Source organism: Fringilla coelebs (assembly GCF_963513975.1).
Source record: "Fringilla coelebs genome assembly, chromosome: 1".
Classification (NCBI taxonomy): Eukaryota; Metazoa; Chordata; class Aves; order Passeriformes; family Fringillidae; genus Fringilla; species Fringilla coelebs.
The window spans coordinates 66,956,431-66,977,877 of record NC_140028.1 but is presented as its reverse complement, the minus strand read 5'-3'; the positions used below and the strand labels follow the sequence as shown (position 1 = coordinate 66,977,877).

The following is a 21,447-nucleotide window of genomic DNA, read 5'->3' as shown; positions in this document are numbered from 1 at the left end:
GTGCAGCTTCCTTCAATACCCGTATATTTACACAGCATTAAGTATGGGTTAATTAAGAAGCTTTTAATAAAAGCCTGGACTTAGCCAGATCAGTTAGTGCAGCAATATTATAGATTTGTTAATAATAAAACGAAGATGTCAGTGCAAAGTTCTTAAAAAAATCTAAAGTTTACCAAGCAAATTGTGTGGCAACAAGTCAAAGCTTCCCGCTAGTACCAGGCCATGCTTTAGTTCTGTTACTATTCAGCTGAAAGTAAACATGGTAGTATCTTCCCTCTTTATAAAGAGAGAATGTATCTCTGTCTACTCAGTCCTAATTATACTCTGAGGATGAAACAGACCAGAAACACATGTTCTCTGACATCTTCCAGGACCAAATAAAGTCAAGAAAATCTTTTTCTCCAGTGTTTACTTTCAAGAGGCTAAACACATTCTCCTGCCCATTCTATTCACTCTAGAGGCAGTCAAAATAGTCTCTGCCAATCCATTCAGGAGCACTATTACCTAGGGGAAGGGCACACTTCTTTTGTTTAAAAGACAGAGCCGCTTTTGAAAAGTCTTTGACATTAAGAAATCTGAGCATGCCAGTTGTACATCAGTATTTAACAAAAGTACAACTTACTGATCTGATCCTTCACATATCCATTTGCTTCTGATATGCAACACTTTTTGTATTTTCAGTTTTAAGTAACAAAGTGTAAGAGCTCTGCCAGAAGTTTTAACTACGCTACCTACTGAACAAAACACAGGGAATAGTCTCCCAGGATTTGTTACCGTCAGTAACGTTTCTAAGTTAAACAGCTTTACATTTTAAACTTCAAATTGCCTTTGCACTGTTCAATACGCTAAGAAGAAAAAGAAAACCCTACACAGTACACAGAGAAATAAACCTTTAGGCACCTTCCCCCATCCTGGGTCACTTGTGGAGTTGCGCTGCTATTTCGCAACACTTTAACACACACCTTAGAACTCAACAAGCCTCGATGTTTACCCAAGAACTCGCCTGAATCACCTCTGACTTCTCAGCATCTCCAGACGCGGGGCATGCCTAAAGCGCGGAACGCCGACCCTCCCTCCCTCCCGCACTCACCCACTGGCTGCTGAAGTAGTCGAGCCCCTGGCAGATGATGCGGCCGGCCTGTGCCAGCAGCAGCTGCACGCCCAGGGAGCTGCCCAGGCAGTAGAGCCCGTAGAGCAGCGGGCCCCCGGCGCCCAGCAGCAGCAGGAGCCGCCGCCGCCGCAGCACCTGCTCGCCCAGCGCCTCCACGCCGTAGTTGGCGAAACAAATGGGCAGGACGAGGGCGGCCAGCAGCACCGGGGTGCGGGAGCGGTGCAGGCGGCCCAGCCAGCGCCGCCCCAGCGCCGTCAGCGAGGTCTTGAAGGGGTGCAGGAAGGTTCCGCAGAGCACGGCCCAGAGCAGCGGCCGCAGGAACGCCTCCAGGATGAAGTACACGAGGACGGCGGCGCCGCAACACAGCCCCGCAAACAGCAGCGCCCCGGTGTTGTAGAAGGCCTGCTTGATCGGCTTCTCCAGCCGCGGCAGCGACATTCCCGCCGCCCCGCCCTGGCCGCCCAGCGGCAGCCGCGGCATGGCCGCGCCCGCGCCGGTGGAGCCGCCCGCCCGCCGCTCCCGCACCGGCGAGCCCGGAGGGGCCGCGGCGGGACCCTCGTCCGGAGCCGCGGCGGGACCGGCGTCGGGAGCCGCGGGCTCTGCGCTGTCAGCCATGGCGGGCACGGGCACGGCCGCCGCTGGCGGGCGCGGAGCGGGGCCGGGACTGCCCGGGCGGTCGTGCCCGAGGGCGCGCAGGGGCCCTGGGTTGTAGTGCCGCCGCCGCCGAGCGGCTCCGGGCGTGCGCCCAGCCCGGCGGGAAAGGGGCGGTGCCGGCCGGGAAGCGAGCTGGGAAATGTAGTTCTGCTGCGGGAGAGCGGCGGCTGCGCTCCGTCCGCCCCTCCGGAGCTGCAGGGCTGTGCCTGGGCCCTGAGCCTCCCCCGTCCCCGCCGAGCGCCGGGCCAGCGCCTTCGTGGCGTCCGCTGAAGAAGGCGGCCAAAGGCTGGAGCACGGAAGAGCCCAGCAGCTCACGGCGCAACCTCATCCCCATCCCAGAAGTGCAGCTCTGTCCTGCTTCGCTGAACGCCCTGCTCTCACTACTGCTGCTCTAATCTCAGGGAGCAGAACAAATTCGGAGATCTGGAGTGTCATTGCATGGTGGGAGAGCAAGACTGGTTAGGCCAGCTGGAGGATTTTGTCTCGTCTGAACATGTTCTGGCAACAAATCGTTTTACAAGGAAGCATCTGCTTTTTTACTGGCAGTCAGGCCCACTGAAGTAGTTGAGCTGTGTGGTTTTTTAGACCTGACATTTATGACACTGTACCATGAAATGCTATGTGCAAATAATCTAGAGAGGAGCTAACTTCCTGCAGCTGGCATACACCAAACACCCGAGTGCAGGCATGACGATAACTGCTAACATTTTGTAGGGGATCTAAATGCATCTGTAATACATACACATGGTCTGAGCAAGTTTTCGTAAGGGCCGAAATCCATGACATTTGAACTAGCTCAGTGCTGGCACTGTACTATTCAGTTTCCCTTCCATAGCTTAAGACAACCCTTTATAAGGTACTAAAGCTATTGGTAATGCTGCCATAAAACCCTCAGAGGGATCTTCCCCTTTTCAAGGAGGTACAGCTTATTCTCTAAACCGTAATAAAAAAATCACATACCACTGAACATATAAAAAGTGCACAGATATTAAAAAAAAAAAGGCAGAAAATAATCAAATTCCTCTATTTTTTAGAATTTACTTGCAAGTTTAACCTTATGTAACTTCATGTTAGACTGGAGTCCATGAGGACTTTAGTGGAGCATTTCTTGTATAACAGAGATGTTTAAAAATTATGCTGAAATTATCCTGAGCACAATTGTCTTTAACTTGTAAAGTGGGAATTCTACACCCATTCATACCTAGCTTTTAAATGCAGAGCAATACCAAGACAATGGCTAGATGTGACCTATCCCTATCATAATACCAAGGGTGAAAGGTAGAGGTTTTTCCACACCCTTCCCGTGACTATGTTGCACCTCACACACACTAAGGTGTGTGTGAGGCTGGGCCCAAGCCAGTTTTTGAGGTTTGGCACTGCAGTCCCGACTTGTCCCTGAAAAGCCTTTCCTGCCAGTTACGCAGAAGTTCACACTTGTAAAGGTTCCTCTAAGCTACTGCAGCTCCTTGTTTTCCCTTTGCTGAATAGACCACGTGTAGGTTCAACAAAGTACTTTAATTTTATGCCGTGAAAGCACTTACAAACCTACAGGCACTTTGTTTGATCCTGATGAAGCATTACAAGCAGTTGTCCATACAAGAAGCTTTTATTGAACCTTAAACTGATACTGTCACTCACAGCTCTTTGATCAGATAGATCTACCTATTTCAGCACCCTGCCAGGAGGCAACAAGAATGCATCATTACCTGAACTTTTCTCTTTAGTTCAGAAGCCAAACTCTAATTGCTCATTACAATACCTTTATTGCATTAAAGTTCAATTAGCAAGTGTCATTTAAGATTTACACAGGGGGAGAGCAGAAAGTTCTAATCCTTCTGTTAGCTAAACAGAGGTGCCAGCAAATCAAATCTTCATAGGCACATCTTTATTCCTTTGATTTTTCTTAACAGATTCAGTCAGCCATTTTCTGCAGGAACAGAAATTAATGCCACCTCCTTGAGTTGAGTGAAGCTATAAATATTGTTTTACATAAGCCAAGGATCTGGTCCCTACTGTTTAAGACCTTTCCTTTCCAAATATGTTTTTCATTCCCCATTATAAACAACTAAACAAATTAGAAAGAGGGAAAAAAAAAAAATGCAATAAAATAAAATATTTCTAATTAATGTATCACCACAACAGGATCGCTTAAGAACAGGACATGACCCACCAAGCATCAGAAAACAATCTCTGAATCCTTGACAGCTGAGGGGAGGATGTGTGATTTTCACAAGACACACCCCAGCATCTAAAGTTTAACTCCACAACAGATTTCAAATAGCAACTTAACAGCTGGTTTTGCCTAAGATTTGAAATGCTAAGAGATTTTAGATTAGATGCCAATAACTTGCACAGATACATTTGATGTAGGCATTTTTGTGGTCAAAGATAAGTAGCACACCTCAGGCTCCTATACTGCCAGAAATTCTACAATGATCTCTTTGATTGTATTTTTCCTATCAGGAATTCTTCGAGGGAAAAGAGGGCAGCAATGGAATGCTTTGACATCAGTGGAGAAAATACATATGTACCTGAAAGTACATGTGATAAGTATTGATAGTCTTTGGTCTCTTGTGTAGAGGGAAGTATAAAATTAGGTATTAATTAGTAGACGAGAAACTTGTAACTTCTGTCTGCTTCTGCACTAGCTCCCACAATTTTGTGCTCTGAACTGACACCTTTTGAGCCCAGTTCAAGAGGTCAGAGACACCCCTAGCTCTTTATTCACTCAATGTGAACACAGTCAACATAGACCAAAGTTCCAAGCTGTTTTACACATGATACCAAAATACTGGGTGCTGAGGCAGCCACAAAGCAGAGGAGATAGACAATGCCAGCAACTGCAAGTTAATCATTATTTACAACCAAAATAACCACATGGAGCTATGAAATAAGTCAGGATCAAAGCCACAAGGTGTCAGCACTGGCCTGTGTATTTAGAAAATAACTATCCCTGCATGACAGACTATTTGTTTTAACCTGTATTACTGAGCATTTGCAAACATTCAGTTGAGGTTAATCTCACTTCATAAATTCGCTTCAGTTTAAAGACAAAGTAATACTGTTTTCAGATCAATGAAAAATACTTAATGTAAACTATTATAGTTTCACTAGTACCAGAAGCCAAGAAAAAAAAAAAAAAGTAAAGTCAATGATTTAAGATACAATCTTTGCATCTTCAGGTCATCTGCATATACCTTTGCATTTTGGGCTAATGAAAAAATTATTACTTTATGCAGCTCCACTGCTAAGATGAGAAGGCTCCAAATCAAATGTCATTTACAAAATATTGGTGAAAATGAAATGAAAACCAATTATTGGGAACACCATGTCTGATTGCCAGACAGGCAATCCCCACCAGGTATTATAGCCTGACTTTATTGCAGAGACAACTTTGTTCAACATTTCAGTTAAAGTATACAAAATTATCAGCCGAGTGACTCTTGAATGATTCACACAGAAGACTGAATCTTGTTCAATTAACAAGGGGAATTAAATACATGGTTGTAAGGCAGAGTAGTCAATAGCACCGACACAAAATTGTTCAATCACTGGAAAAAGCATGCAAAACAGCAGCAGTAGGACCTGTGGACAAAAGTCAGAGCACTATCTTTCATGGTTATCCCACATGATAGCTGTGTGCACAGAACACGAACTGGATATACAGAGATCTGAGTAACACAGGAGTGTTTTGGATTCATCAGGTTTGTGACAAATTCCTCACCAGTCCGTCAGCAGTCACGTAACAAGACAAACAGAATATAATTTAAATAGATTTGGTATATGTAATGCCTCCACTGATCATGCCTTGGACAGTGCACAAGTAGCTGACACACACAAGATCCATCCTTTCTTGCAGCCTGCAGCTACAGGCTTGCAATAATACTACAAACACAACAAACAGACCACACAGTGTAAAAGCAATACATTTCTTGTTGGCCTGAGCCAACTCTTCTTCCCTGTGCAACAGTAAGGAGGAGTAAGGAGCTAAAATACCTGCTGAAACCTGAGCGATCTCAGAAACTGAAGCATCCCTGTTTGAGAGACTTCTACAGCTGCTTTTGCTTGCTGAGTATCATGGCACTTCCTCCTCTCTGTTGCCAATTTCTAATATAGTGTCATTTTCTTCTTTTCTGCAAAAGCCTGTTCTGGGTGCTTCGGAAGCCATTCTGGCTGAGGAACAGGGCACTGATGACAGCAGATAAAAACCACCCAATTTGTAACACTACAACTTGATAATATTTGTATCAAATAGTTACAAAAACACAGCACAGGGGTCACCACAGGAACCTCTAAATTCTGCATACTTACAGCAATTGACAATGTGATTAATATTTTGCTAAAATAGAAATGATCACATTTACTTACAGCTTCATTGTGATTTACATAGTGGGGAAAAAAAAGGCAGTCTTCTCACATCTGTTAATTTGCTAATGACCAGCCTCACTGACTTAAATGGAATTAGTCAGCCTAAGAAATTCAAGACCATGGCACAGGAAGGAATTATTAACATAGGCAGCACAGACTTCTTTAACCTCATGGAGACTTTTTCCCCCTTTATAAATGCCATACCACACATTTTCTTAGACTAAAAAGGCATTTATTGCAACAGGTTTTATAAATATCATTGTCTGTCACTGTCAAATCGCTAACAAGGCTCACTTGAACACCAACATTTAGTATAAAACAGATGTTACAAAGCAATACTTTAGGGCATGCACTGATTGTAACGTAGTCCCAAAGGTCACTGTAATTTCATTATCTATTCACTCAGTGTTATTTTTTCTGAAAAGATTAGAGCACAAAGAAGTTTGGCAAATTCTTCTGGACTACAAAACCTCCATTCTGCACTCTATCCAACCAAATGCTCATTGACTTCACATGGCTGCTGGGTATTGACATACAGAATGAAGCCTGGCATAGAGAATGCAGAACACCACTTAACACTATAGTTACAAGTTTCTTATTTGTATGTTTTATCTGTATATTAGTCTTGACAAAGAACTGAATAAAGTCAAAAGGTAGAGATGGCATTTCAGGTTCAACCATTACACTTCATGTAATAAGAAACAAGTGTCAAGAATTAACACAGTTATAACAGCCAGCTTATTTGCAAAGAGGTTAAAGCAAACCAGACCTCAGGATATATAAATCAGAAATAGCAAGATTTATCAGGCATCAGTTATAACCTAAACAGAACTCAACATGCTGACAAAAGATATCTGCCTAAATAAAGGCTGGGAACATCACACACAAATGTCAGGGTCCCACTATTTCATTTTTCTAATGAGTTAATCGGTCTGAAATTTAATCTTTGAATCCTTTTGTCAAGACTTGAATGATAACTCCAACTTTAAAAATTCTATTGTGGTAGTTTTTTATGTTTCAATATTTATCATTTGTTTCATATGACCAAAGGTAAAAAAACAGAAAAAGAATCCATTGCTTTCTATATGAAAAGTCAAGTATTTCAGAAGCAGACACCCCATATTCTGGAGTTAAATAACAAGATTTTTCTTTTTCCTCCTAGGTTTAACTGTGGCAGATGTGCTTCCTTTCCTCTTACCCTAATACTCTATATGACAACATTCTTTTGACTCATTGAACTTATTCTTGTTTCAGCTTGTATGCAAAAAAAAGTGAAAATAACACTGTAATACATCTAAGACTGTGAGGCTAATTTTTGTATTGAAGAAAGAAGGTGTGTGTATAAGAACTGCAAACATAAACACCATGCACGTAATATCTCAGGTTTATATATTTTCTTCCTCTATCATTCTGTCTCCCCAAAATCAGCTACGAGTCAGGAAACATGTAAGGTTATGTGTTTTGTCTCCAGAGCAGAATTTAGCCTTTTTTTTTTTTTAGACTATCTTGTATACTCTTGTATAATTCTCAGACTTTACATGCACACACAAATACCTTCAGCTAAATCACATTGCCTAAACATTAATTATGCGAAGAATACTTTTCATTATCTAAACCTTACAGATCACTATTGTGAAAAATCAGTAGGAATATTTTTATTCCTTGGCACAAAAGCTAAGTGATTTCTTCATTTCTTTAGTCTTCTACCAATACCACCAGAGGAAATTAAACTGAATGACATCAAAACTAAGAGAGAGATATGAAACTAAATCACAAGTTACCATAAAATGTTCACTTCCCTGAGTAAGCATTGGAGCCATAACAGATTTACAGCTGCTCAGCACTTCTGAAAAATCCAATTACTTCTTCAAAAATGCAATTATGAATTTAAGAATCATTTAGAAACAGCTCAGAAAAGTACTGGTAATTTTGTAATGCTCTAGTCTATAAAGAGTAAAACACCTTTACAGAAAATGTCTTAAGAATGCCACATGAAAGTTCATCTTGTAAGGACATTCCTAATTAGCCTTTAATTGCAGATCAGATCGAGCCTATGTAGAGCAGCAGCTGTTCTAAGATACCGGATGTGAAGCCCTGCAGTTATTCCAACCCCACATTGGTTTGGAAGAACATTCCTACTTAGCTAAGAAACACAGAAAGAGGACAAAAGCAACAATTGTGAATGGCTATGGAACCGTGTCAGGGGAAGTTCAGATGGGACCTTGGGAAAAGATTCTTCTCTAAGAGGGTGCCCAGTCACTGGAACAGGCTCTACAGGGAAGTTCAAGGAGCATCTGGATGATGGTCTGAGTCATATGGGTTAGTTTCAGGCAGTCCTGTGAGGAGCATGGTGTTTGTTGGGCTCTAAGATCCATATGGATCCCTTCCAACCTGAGACAGTCTATAGTTCTAATCAAAATACACAGTAATCCAAGGGAAGAAAAATCTGTCCCTTTCTTTACAGCAGATTCATTGCTATTGCCAAGTCGTAACACAGATTTTCAAAGCAAGGAATGTCTTTTAAGTCTGCATTTTCACACCTATCAACTCCATAAGCTGCACATATCCTCTCTGACATTTCGAAATTGCACTGCTTTTGCCTCACTATCTGAGCCCAAATTAGGTAAGTTAAGTAACCATGTTTAAGCATATATAATTCTATCAAGCCTACTGTGAAAATAGAAAAAAAAAGTTACCAAAGGGATTACTTCATATTTATAAAAAATGTTTAGAAAAGGAAGGCTTACCTAGATCTTACAATGTATTTGCAAAAATAAGGTACCTTGACATACAAACTGCATATAAATAACTAGATAAGAAAAAAAAAGTAAAAAGCTGGAATATGGTTAAAAAATTTATTTTCTTTTTTTATTAATTTTTGTACACAAGGACTTGACATTTTCTTTAAAATCTTCCTCCTAGATCCATCTCTATCCTGGGCAGGTTGAGGGAGAGCTGCCCAAAGAGACCGCTACAGAAATACTACTAATAAAATTTTAATTAGAGGAGCTAATGTACAAAGCTGTTAAGATTTAGAGCCCCCATCTTTTGACACTCAGACTGCAGCCAGCAGGGAGTACCTGCTCACTGGCCATTCTACAAACTGAGTAGGTACTCCCTGCTGCAGCTGACTGCTGCTATTGCCTCTGGGGTCTTGTTGCGTTTTTGTACCTCTGAAAGCCAGATCAAGCCTCCAGCTCCTAACTTGGAGCCTGACAGCAGAGGACATCTTGTGGCACGGTCTGACCTGAGGTCCACATTGGCCCTTAAACAGCTGGGACCTGCCTGAAAGCCAAGATCTCTTTCAAGTCAGACTCTATTGCTTCCTAACCCTACATCAAGTAATACTTACTTGGATAAAGACTGCCAGGTGGGAGCTGCCACACAAATTTATACAAAAACAGAAAGTATGCCAAAACCATTCCATTCCCTTCCTTGTTATTTGTCCTTACTACCAGTCTCTCCAGTCTTCTCTTCTAAACTGTTTGGAGTCACCAATGCCTCACTGTGCAGCATTCAAGCAAACTGCTTTGCCAGTTTCATTACATGGGGTTGAAAAGGATCACATCAATTCATGTAGGCTGAGCACATCCACAGCTCCATGAAGCACTGAAACATTGTAATATTTAAAAGTATTTCTGATTCTATTATAAATCTAAGGCTCTATGCAAAGTCATCTTTTGTATAAAACACTAACATAATAGCTACTTCTGAAAATAACTGGTATTAGATCTTATGTAATCCTTTGAAATACATATTTTCTTCTTGTTATGTCTATTAGCAAATACTTTACTTTGGGGAAATTATTTGGAGATGTTAAAAGAAGAAGAAGGTGGGGGGAACTACACCTGCTACACAACAGTGTGCCAAACCAACGAAACCACAGAGTCACAAGATGCCATTTAGATACTATTAAAGTTACATAACTTGCATATAACCCTTAATTCTGCCTCTGGAGTACTGGACGGTGCAAACTTCCAACGGCCCAAGAAAAGCTGTGAAAGGCCAGATAGAGGGTCTACCCTCTAAAACAGGAATAATTTTCTTTTTTGTAAATCTCGCATTGGAGGAATAAGAAAGTAAGGAGCAGCAAAAAAAAAAAAAAAAAAAAAAAAAGTCCCTGTCTTCCCTTGAATTTACAACATTTGTATTAGTTATAGCAGTAACTAAGAAATAACTGTGCAGCTATTTAGTAGAGGCAGCTGCAGGGCTCTTTTTTTCAGGATATGGTGCCCCAAGCGAGCTTCAAGACCACTGCCTGGGTGCCATGCTGATGTACACCACACTCCAGTCATTCTCTAATTCCTGTGCTGAAGATGGGGAAAATCAGTGCCAAACACAGCTTTAACATCATCTAACCCAGACTGGGGGTTTCTTCAGATTAGGGAGGCCACAAGTGTTTATTTTCTTACTATCCAAGTAGTGCAAAATCCATCAAGAAAAAGAAGGCCACAGAGGGAGTTCAGACTTTTCTCATCAATATGTTATCTTTCAAAAACAGAATACTTCCCTTGTAATAATAGAAGACACCATCACCCATTATCCAATGACATTACCAAAGAAAAAAAATTTTGCAAAAAATATCTTTCTAGTTAGTACCCACAGTCAAATTTCCAAACACCATACTCTAAAATATGCCCTCTCTAAACTCAATGCCTTTGTATGAAGTCACTCTGCAGCAAGAAATTTTTAAAATTAAAGCACACAGGAAATATGCTTTAATAGTTGTTTGGTAGTAATCACACTAAAAAACCAAAATATTATTGGAGAGGGAAATATCTGCCTCCTTTTCCCAAACACACCTTTTCTTCTAGTTTGTGTTAGTACCAGTCAATTAGAAAAAATAATAAAAAATCTTTGAAATGCCATAAACAATTAAAAATTACTTTGAAGTCTGTTACTTTATAGTAACTTTGTGTAACAGGGATAAATCCTGCTTTTCAATATTAAAAAGAAAAAGAAGACAACACGTGAAAACCAAAATAGTCTCCATGACAAGTTACTATGCCCATTCAAATGTTAAGACTTACCAAATATCATAGAAACTTACATACCACATTTCCCTTATAACCTTCCTCTCCTCAGATTTCATCCTAATGACCAAGTTCTAGGTCATATCTCCATTGTTTGGAAACTTGAATTCCACACTCCTGATTTTCCCACTGTGAAGAGGAACTCTTAGATGAACTCAGTGCTAAACTCAACCATCCATTTAAATGCCAGATAATAGATTGTTCTGCTGCTTCCTGTGGCCTTTTATTTCCTCCCTTTTGATTAGAAACACTTTATTAGGCTAATTAAGTACTGTGAAGCTTGGATGAAAGATTTTTTAGAACTGCATATTTCTGCTAGTACTTCAACAAGAGAAAAATATGATGACAAAAACATAGCATGCTGACAAGCAATTTGAAAAAGGAATAAAAAATAATGTAAAACATTTTGCTCTTGCTTCAAATCCTGAACTTTAACCACATCTAGCTCCATATATGTAGAAAACAGATTGACAGCTGTCACACAGTTTTACCTTGGTATTATTATTGTCATCTATAACATACCTGTATGCTCAGATCCAACCAGGCTATCCTAAATCCAGAGCTCTATTAAAGAAGAAAAGAGAAGCCAAACTGGGTTTCTAGCCAAGTTCAGTACCTTTAAATTATTAAATTAGCCCTTTAGTGGGTAATCAAGTAAACAGCTGAAACAGTAAAAACCAAGCCATAAACTAAAGCAACCCTCAGGCTCTGAGAAAGAGCTGCAATATCTCAGCTGCCTGAGAGAAAGAATTTACCCTAATGATTTCTTCACTTCACCTGTTTGCTGAATGTAAAGCTCATTATCCAGGCTTTTGCTTATCTGCTCCAGCCAATCTTAAGGCTAAATTACACAGCTGTTGTGGGCCAAAGCAGACCTTATTAGGTGGTCTCTACTTGATCAGATGATGAGTAAGTTAACCAACCTGAGAGAAGTAATTTATACTAAATAAAGCTACTGTATGCACATTAGAAGTTCACTTCTGAATTTCTTTTCCCTTTCCTGAACTCTAGTCCAGTAATTTTAAGTGAACAAATCCTTAAAGACATCAATGAAAATATAAAATATTAATCAATCTTTTGAAATAGGGATAAAGTGTTTGTTATGAAGATAAGTTCATCTTCAATCTAATTCATACACCTTAAGCATAAGTTTGAAGAATTCTGAGCCTAAAAAAACTTAGGTCTACAGACATCAACCTGCTACTAATGATGCAAACCCAAACAAGCTAATTAATCATTTTATACTCCATGCAGCAATGAGAATAGAAAGGAGTTACATTACACATACTTTACCAGATTCTATGTTAGAGAGTCCTCAAGTGTATCACATTAGATAAAACTTTGGCACCACTTAGATTTTAATTCTACTTAAGTAGAATTTTAGTGTAAGTTGGCAAGTGAAAGAGTAACCTTACCTAAGCACGTTTGACTGCTACATGTAAACATGTCATACACTTCCTATTATGTAAAGAACAGAAATTCTCCACTCCAAGTTTTTATTATAGTCTGTGGCTCATAAATGCATTATGGCACTTTTCGTCTCTGTAATATTTAGCATTGCTCTTGTACTATTCATTGATGATAAAAACAACTAATGTATTTCCTTTTTAGCTCATCTTTTCCCACAATACCTACATTTTAACAGTGGTTTGATGAATGAAAGATACTGCTGTTCTTATTAATCCCTGTCTTTTCTTACAAGTAATCTCATTTATATTTCTTTGTAAGATAACACCAGCTGCCTACAGTCACCCTTAACATGAACAGGATTTAGTGGCATACAACACAGAAAAAGAGATTACTTCATACTACTGCACAATTACTTAAAAATATATTTACATGTCAGAAAAATTGCTTTTTTTTCATAAAAAGAGAAAAATTGATTTAATCTATTAGGAGGGCATCCTATGGCTTGTTGGCAACTTTTATATTCTGCATGTTTTTATACCTGGTTTTCTTATGTACGGAGAATTTATTTTGCTGTATTCTCCCTTTCCCTTGTTTAAATTACTTTATATCTCACTCTTAAAAGAAGTAGGCAATTCTTTCAAAAAGGCTACTGAAACACAATAAAGACATTCATCATCTATTTCTCTTGAAAAAAAAAAATCATGCTAATGCTTGAATATGCAAGCTTAGTTTTGGAAAGTACTACAGCAAGTACACTTTGATAAATATTAAAAAAAAAAAAAGAACTTGGGAGAACTATCCACTACTGAAGGGCAGTTTTTATACTGCTGTGTTGGTTTCCAGGTCTTAATATTAGAAACTGCACTTGTAGTTGTGCTCTCTGCTTTAGAAGTACCAAACAGCATTGCAGTGTTTTCCCAAATTTGCTTTTTTGTAGCAATTTGGAAGGCAATTTTGTTATTTGATAAGATGTCCATCACTAAATTCACCTGAGCACACATACAGGCACCCCTCCCAAACACACAAACACACACATACACACATTGATTTTACAAAAGTCTCATCTTCCTTAAGCAAGTAATCACAACACTGAAAATACTCTCCTACGTGTTCACTGATTTTCTCAAATGATTTGTCACCACTCTGCCACTCAAGGGAGATGGTTATTCCACTCTTCTGAGAAGCTAACTATGTTCAAAAGCAGCTAGATGAGGATGGTGATGTGATATAAATTCCAAAAGAAAAATGCATTGTCCATCCATATAGCCGTCCATCCTGAGAAACTTCCACTGCCAAATTCTTGCTATTTCCCATTGGTCATGGGGTTCCCATCAATAAATAGAAGGTGAGTGCAACAATGAGGAGCAAGCAGAATGGAGAAGAGAAGGTCTGATAGGCAGCCGAAGGCATGAAAATATCTTCATACTTGTAAATACTGACAACACGCTCTGACACGGGTGGAGAGTCGATATCATGACGAGTTATAGAACCTTTAGCAGGTAAGGGCAGAAAGAAATAACATCAGATGCAATTTTTTCTATAACTCTACTGAAGAAACAGGCAGGGAGGTAATTTTCAAACCTATGGAAGCATGCAATATTACAATGTCAGGGAGCACAAATGAAAGTCAAGTAAACAACAAACATCCTTCAAATAAATTAAGAACTTCTAGTTATGAAGTTCTTCTAAATCCAGCTTTAAGAAATGGGGATAGTAGATATATAGCCAGGAAAACAAGACACGTCCTGTCTTTCTTTTTTTAAGCCTCATGCTTCCATTCATTAAAATAAAAGGGTGGGTGTGTCTAGTAAGAATGACATAATTAAAAGACATTTATCAATTTTGGCACATCAGGTCAGTTGGTGAGATCAACTTACCCTGGATTGCTGGGCCCCAAGCAAACAGGTAGTACCAACTCAAGTGCAAGTCTACGATGGTTTCTTCTCGGGGAACATAGACAGGACGCTTGAATCGGCACGTTACACGGTTGTTTTCAAAAACCCCTTCCTCATCTCTGGCAGGATTTCTCTGGATTTCTTTAGCCCACTGACCAACGTTATAGAAGTGCTGTATTCGGACTCTTCCATTATCATCATGAACACAAGCCATAACATCATCTCCTCCCTACAAGGTTAAAAAAATTCAAAGATGGAAAACAAAACGGTCATAAAACACTTCCTTGTTTATGTACATAATTTTAATTATTCAAAGCTAATCAAGACCTGGGATGCTCTTTCCTTCTTTCCAAGTTATATATACACAAATATTTGTATCCCTAATCAGATGTCTTCAGTAAGATTAAAAAGCACGTTCAGTGTGTAGCAATAATTACATACCCTTACTACCTGTGAATTCTCTTTTGGATCTCTCTAAGAGTTATTTTACTTAGCATATATTTGTAGGATATGATATTACTCTGACATCACATAATTAATTGATCTGTGGAAGGCTGTTTTGTTATTTGTGAAGTTCTGGCATACTGCTTCATAAAATGTTGCAGTCTTGAATCCCTGATGCGTACAAAATCCACTGCATCAAATCATGGACAGAAAGCCAATATACTTTAGTGAGGCAGAGGAAACAAACCTACTACATATGAGAAAATAATAGCATCGATTACAGTAAGTCTTTTCTAATCTCTTCCATGTTCACTTAGGGAACATCTTTTCTCATATCTCTTATTTCTTATAAGAAATGTTGTAATAACAGAATACAGTATACCACAAGATACAGAGAAAAAAGTAATCAATATGTGCTTCTTCACTTAGCATAAGCAGCCACCAAAGAACCAAGAGACAGAAGGGAGAAGGAGCCACTTATTTGTAAAGGTCATTCATGGAAATACTAAAGCAGTTGCTGGAGTAGTTACTCAAGGTGACTGACAGAGTGGTAGAGCACAGGGATGAGCATGAACTTCAGGAGTACTACCCCACAGAAGCCTTAGCACCAAGAGCCATCAGAACACTATCCAAGCTGGATGAGTGCCACAGCTATCAGTGCTATATTAAACACAGGCCCTACTCCTCCCATATCTTTCTGATATGTCATACTGATGAAAGACATGGTGCTTGCTACTGTGATCATCCCTTAGTTCTTTATTACAGGGAAAAGAGAGGAAAAGGGTGTATTTCAGCACTATGGGAATATTGCAATGTGCATTTGCAAAAGATGTGCAAGAAGTGGGTGGAAAGGGGACAACTAGATAAAACACATGCTTGAACAGTTTCTGCACCTTGGTGCTGCTGCAGACCTTTCCAGCCTCTGTCTTGAGATTACTAACACTGCTCTCCATAACCTTTTTCCCAAGTTTAACTTTTATACATCTAAGCACAAGTCCCTCATTCTTAAGTACAAATAGGCAAAAATAAAGGTATTTTTATACTGAAGGAAGAAAACTAAAAAGGAAAGAAAAAAGCATTTTGAATCTCAGGCATTCTCATGACATTTCAAAATCCTGCTAAGGCACAAAAACCTGAAAGTGGAAAAGCATAATGTTATTTGAGACAAAGAAATAGGTCATAGGACTTTAAAAAAATCTATTGAGGACACAAAATAGTTAGTTTTTTTCTCTTAACTTCTGAAGCTATCTAGGCCACACCATTTTGATTAGGGCCTCCAAAGCACAACCCATTTCTCAGAGCTAAGATGATTTGACCCAGAGACATATTCTCATCAAAGCCTGTGCATCCAAGGACACCAAAACATTCTGGAAGTTATGAAAAAAGATATAGTCAGCAGGAGAGCCAGAGAGGGAGAGAGATGCTAGCTGGTTTAGCCCAGCTGACTTATGGGCATTACATGATAAGTGGAGCAAATTTGGAAGCAAGACCTTTTACTTTACACTTCCTGTATTCTTTTTACCAGAAGCTCAGACTTAGTCTGCTGCTTGCTATGCCTGTTTTCCAAGTGGCTGATGAGAGGAGGGCAGTGGGACCCTGGGATCCACTGCAGGTACCTCAGAGGTACAAACTGGTAACACAACCTGATAGTTTGGGGGCAGATACTTAGAGGTGCTGAGCTGCTTTGAAAACCATGTTGAGTACCTGCATTGGCAAGCTTCTAAACTCTTCCCAAAATTTGGCTGTAAAGCTGTTCTTTACATCAAAACCTCAAACCGTTCCTTGTGACACAAAAACCTTCTATAGTCACTGTGTTTATTTACAGTGTTATATTAAAACATATGTAGTAATGACTGAGAAGCACTTGTCCTCACATTTTCTTTCTATTTCTCATTTTGGGTCAAATGATGCTTTAAGTTACAGCTTTCATTTTTTTCCTGTACTGCATTTTTATATAACTCTGAACTTCATATAAAGTGTCAGCAAGTTCTCTTCACAGCTTAGTTAGTCAAAACAATGCTTTTCCAGCCTGAGAACCAAGGACACTGTTGCAGCTTCAGGCACAAAAACTGTAAACGAGTGAATTGAGAGCAATCTCGGAGGATGGGACTTCATAAAACTGCTGTTAAATCAGTGCAAGTCTTCCAATTAATTTTTTTGTGGGTCCTATCCCAGGACATCATCTAAATCCTGTATTTTTTCAGACTGCTACTTTCAACACCACAAGAAACAGTCCTTTTTTTGACTTGTGGTTTAGGACATAGGTCTATAGTATTGTTCTATAAACTCAGGAGAGTTTCTGTACATGAACACCAATATTATAAACTGCATTTTAATCCTAAACATTTTACCAAGGATCACAGACAAAACATCTTTGCATATGTCATCTATTGCCCACATTTTTAAAAGTCCACATTACATGCTTATGTTTTGCTCATTGAAATTCAATGAAAAGTGGAGCTTTGAATTAAAAAGTAAGTACAGGAATAAGCATAAAACAGAACCCAATAACAATCCAGAGGAGAGAGAAGAAATTTTAACAAGACTGCCTTCTTGAGTATAAATGTTTAAATTAGCAGGAGTCATTTTCTCATGGATTTGTGGCTTCTCTGGAACAACACATGGGTATGAAAAAAACCAAAAACTTTCCCAAGTTAAACAAAAGTGAAATAAAAATTTATACTGCTGAAAGTCAGCTGATTTTCTCAAGAATAAAATTATTTGCTATTCAGTTTATGATGTGTCTTTTGCACAAATTACACTGACATAAAGCACAACAGGACATTTCCATGTGAATTGGCTTATCCCTGAGGGCTTTTCTAATGAAAAGGCAAAAAGCTAGTGACATTCAAACATTCAGAGCTGAACTGAAATACTGTTGCAGTTCTCAGAGAAGAAAGGAAAGGAGATGTTAGGAAGGATGAAGCAGTTTTCTGTGAGGCAGCGCTCCCAGGGGGGCCACTGAATGGTGCTTTGTTTTCAGCAAGCCAGTTTTACCTTACGTGCTCTGTTTCTCACCGATCAAATATATAAATGTACAGAAACTATTTATATCCTAGCATGTGAAAGTGTGTATAGTGCCAACATGAAAAGCTGTACATATCTTACCATTTTCTTGTCTGAGGAAAATCCCACTGCCACCCAGCCATCTGTGTCAGCACTCAACTCAAATTCAACATCAGCTCCAATTCTGCGGTAACTTAGAAAGTAGTCACAAGTCTCTGCATTGCATCCAGGTTTACCATACCTAAATGGAATTGGAAATATACATAATTCTTTCCTTGAAATGTCCTGCTATGGAACTTAAATAAGGTTTAGTGAGTCAAAACTAAAAGAATGTATTTTGGTATAATGGCAGTAAAGCATATATTCTGCTGGACATAAAGTAGCATTAATTTTTCGCAAGTATTACTCTTTTAGTGTATAGTATTCAAACAGTGCAGCAAACAATAACACAAAATATTACTCTGTTGACCTTCCTTGCTCTGTTTTTTTAAGTGCTTCATGAAAATACAAGAAAGACCTGTAGGTCCATGACTATGACATGTATTCTTAAACAATCTAATGTCCTCAAATAATATATGTCCTCAAATAAGACCATACCATAGCAGTATGGTCTTAAAAAACAAACATTTATTAAAATTACTATGAAACACCAACCAGATTCTCCAATATCATCAGTCAGCATCTGTAAACATAAAGATATCTGCACTCTTATCTCAGACTGACCTGAAGCATCCCTTGGTCTTTCCACAGTCATCCACTCTGATTTTTGCGAATGGGTCCACAGGAGGAGCAGTAGGGAAAGGGTAACCTGTATAATCAGAATAAACCATTACTAAACAAAATACAAGGACTAAAGAGCAGGTCTTCCAGTAGCATTTACTTTGGTGATAACTGAACTGTTCAGACAAGTGACTACTTTGTCATGTACAAAATCCACTGCTCAGATGAACCTGGTAACAAAGTAACATAGATAACTGAAAACAAAACTTTTCTAAGGTTTCCTACATTCATCAAGGAGGGAGAAGAAAGCTGGAGGGCAAAAGTTAAATGTAAGGCAGCAGGATCATGGACTGTTGCAGTCAACTAACAATTAGGGATCTCTACTCAGCTCTCTCTTTATGCATTCATAGTCCCCTCAGGAAATCCGTAAGGGAGTCCTCAGCCATAAATGACAGCATTAGGTATAAATGCAGACAGGGCACCAGATGCAGAGCTGCAGGAATTGATACTGAAAAGACCTTATAGTACATCCTCCTTTTTAAGTAAAATAGAACACACATTGCAGTAAAAGGTAAGAGAGTATCAGGGCAGGGAATTGCCTGCAGTTATGGCGTTCAACCACTGGTGAAGGCAGACCCAGAAGAGTCAGATAGTGAGAGTCATGATTCCAACCTATCCCATCTGCTGGACTGTAGTACCAAAGAAAAAGTGAGAAAGTTTACTAACAGCCCTATTCAGTCTTGGCTTGTGGGAGCTGGTGTTTGTTGCCTAAGCACAGACATTTTAATAGGATGCTCTTTTACTTAGCCAGATAAAAACCAAAGTGCTAGCCGTGGAACTAGAAAGTCCTCTGAAAATGCTTCATTGAGTGGGAAATGAACACTGCAGTTAGTTACAGCACCAGCACACAAACTTTTGACCTACACAACTTTGGCATTTGGGAGCCCTGATTTACTTCCCTAGATTTCTGACAATGGTAATGGCAAAAGTATGCTGTAAGCTGCGAATCACAGTTACACGAACTCTATCAAGGGAAGGTAAATTACCCGCTATAAATTAGTTTGCAGAATTTCACAGCAGCGTGTAGCGGCGCATTACTGAAACACAGGTCACAGGCCATGCAACTTCCTCACTCCTTACTTATTTTCAAATCCATTGAACAAATAGTTTTCCATGCAGCCTAGCTGCAAAAGTGGTGTTTTAAAATTCCACCACTTGTAAATTCAATAAAAAAACCCACACCAAAACGCACGAACCCACTGCTTCTTGACACTTTAGGGCATCACACGCCCTTTCGGAGCCCGCACAGCCCGGGACTCCTTTTTACGCTACGAGCCCGGAAAGCTTTGCAAGAGGGGAAGGCGAGGGGCCGCCGGCTGGCCCCTCTCTGCGGGAAGGCGATGGCCCCCGGCCCGAGCTCCCTCCCGGGGGGATGCCCGTGTCCGGGAATGCCGTGTCGGGGGATGCCGTGTCCGGGGTGCCCGCGGAGCGAGGCGGCGGCCCTGCGGAGCGCGGGGCAGGGCGCCCTGCGGCCCCGGCCCCGAGCGGCAGCGCCGGCTGAGGCGGCCGGGCCGGCGGAAGATGGCGGCGGGCGCTGGCCTTCGTGCTGAACAGCGCTGCCACCGCCTCCCGCCCGCCGCCCCGCGCCCGCCCGGCCCGGCCCGGCCCGGCGCTTCCTCCCGGCCCCGGCCGCGCCGGGCCCCTCGCCCGCCGCGCCCCGCACGGCCCCGCCGCCCGCCCCGGCCGCCGCCGCACCCTCCTCGGAGAGGTAGCGCAGGTCGTAGAACTCGCTGGCGAAGGTGCCGTACGAGGAGTCGTGGTGCCGCGCCGCCTCCTCGCCGTGCTCCCCGCCGCCCGCCTCCCGCCGCCCGCCGCCCTCCTCCGCCGGGCTGGCGGCAGAGCCGGCCAGGAGCAGCAGCAGCAGCAGCAGCCGCCGCCGAGCGCCGCGGCTCCGCTCCGCCATGGCGGCGGCGGCGGCGGGGCGGGGAGGCGGCGGAGCCCGAGCGCGGCTCCGCGGGGGAGCGGGGGCGGCGGCCGGGGGGACCCAGCCCCGGGCACGGGCGGTGCCGGAGGGACCGCGGCGGTGGGCGAAGAGACGGAGCGGGAGGGTGCTGGGGGGAAAAGGTGTCGGGGCGGCGTGTGCGCGGGGATGCGCGGAGAGCGGCGTGCGCGGGAGAGGGATGCGCCGGGAGCGGGATGCGGCGGGAGCGGGATGCGCGGGCGGTCACAGGCACAGCCCTGCCAGCACCGAGCCCTCCCGCAGAGACCGCCGCGGACAGGTTGCGCGGTGGCCTTCCCTAGATCACTGATTTCCCGCATCCCACAGCGCGCCCCACCCAGCAGAAACCCCGCCGCGGACACGTCTCCCACAGCCCGGGCACAGCCGTCGAGGGGCAGTACCCAGCCATCCCTGGCTGCCCCCGTGGCCTCGATTCACTAAAGCCTCTTGGCATGTGCTTCAAGAGGACGTGATAAATCCTGCTCAGTAATTGCCGGGCAAACTTAGATGTTTTCATTTTTTTAAATTTATTTTATTATTATTTTTTTTAATGACTTCTGGGATGGGACTGGAGACACAGCGCTACTTAACATTCTTTTCAGGTAAAACCCCATGGCAGTGAGCGTTCGCTATCTGATTGCATGTTCTTGCTTTGTGTTTTATACAATGTAACTGCAGAAATACCAACATACTCCAAACCTGGCAGGACTGAAGGAATTCCCAGGTTGCCCCCAAAGTTGTCTTGGGCTCTGGTATCCGAAGCTGGACTTGCAACTACGCATTAAGCATACAAGTGCATTCTTGCTG

General features: G+C 41.6%; 2 protein-coding genes across 4 annotated transcripts in view; both read right to left on the bottom strand.

The window, feature by feature from the left end:
• Window positions 1-1,726, bottom strand: part of TMEM245 (transmembrane protein 245) — a gene marked incomplete at its 5' end in the record, with an annotated part of 78,157 nt that extends 76,431 nt beyond the window's left edge. For 2 of the 3 annotated variants that reach the window (XM_084210847.1, XM_084210848.1), the window contains one exon: window positions 1,091-1,558. In XM_084210847.1, the coding sequence (XP_084066973.1) occupies window positions 1,091-1,549 (459 nt within the window). Of the gene's footprint in view, window positions 1-1,090 lie in introns of all 3 variants that reach the window. The other variant, XM_084210846.1, reaches the window with a different exon arrangement.
• Window positions 1,727-13,893: 12,167 nt separating this feature from the next.
• Window positions 13,894-20,604, bottom strand: FRRS1L (ferric chelate reductase 1 like; the record flags this gene model as incomplete). Its single annotated transcript, XM_084211780.1, has 5 exons — window positions 13,894-14,066; window positions 14,454-14,700; window positions 18,024-18,162; window positions 18,645-18,729; window positions 20,397-20,604. The coding sequence occupies 5 exons, from the start codon at window positions 20,602-20,604 to the stop codon at window positions 13,894-13,896; spliced, it is 852 nt and encodes a 283-aa protein (XP_084067906.1).
• Window positions 20,605-21,447: the final 843 nt, after the last annotated feature.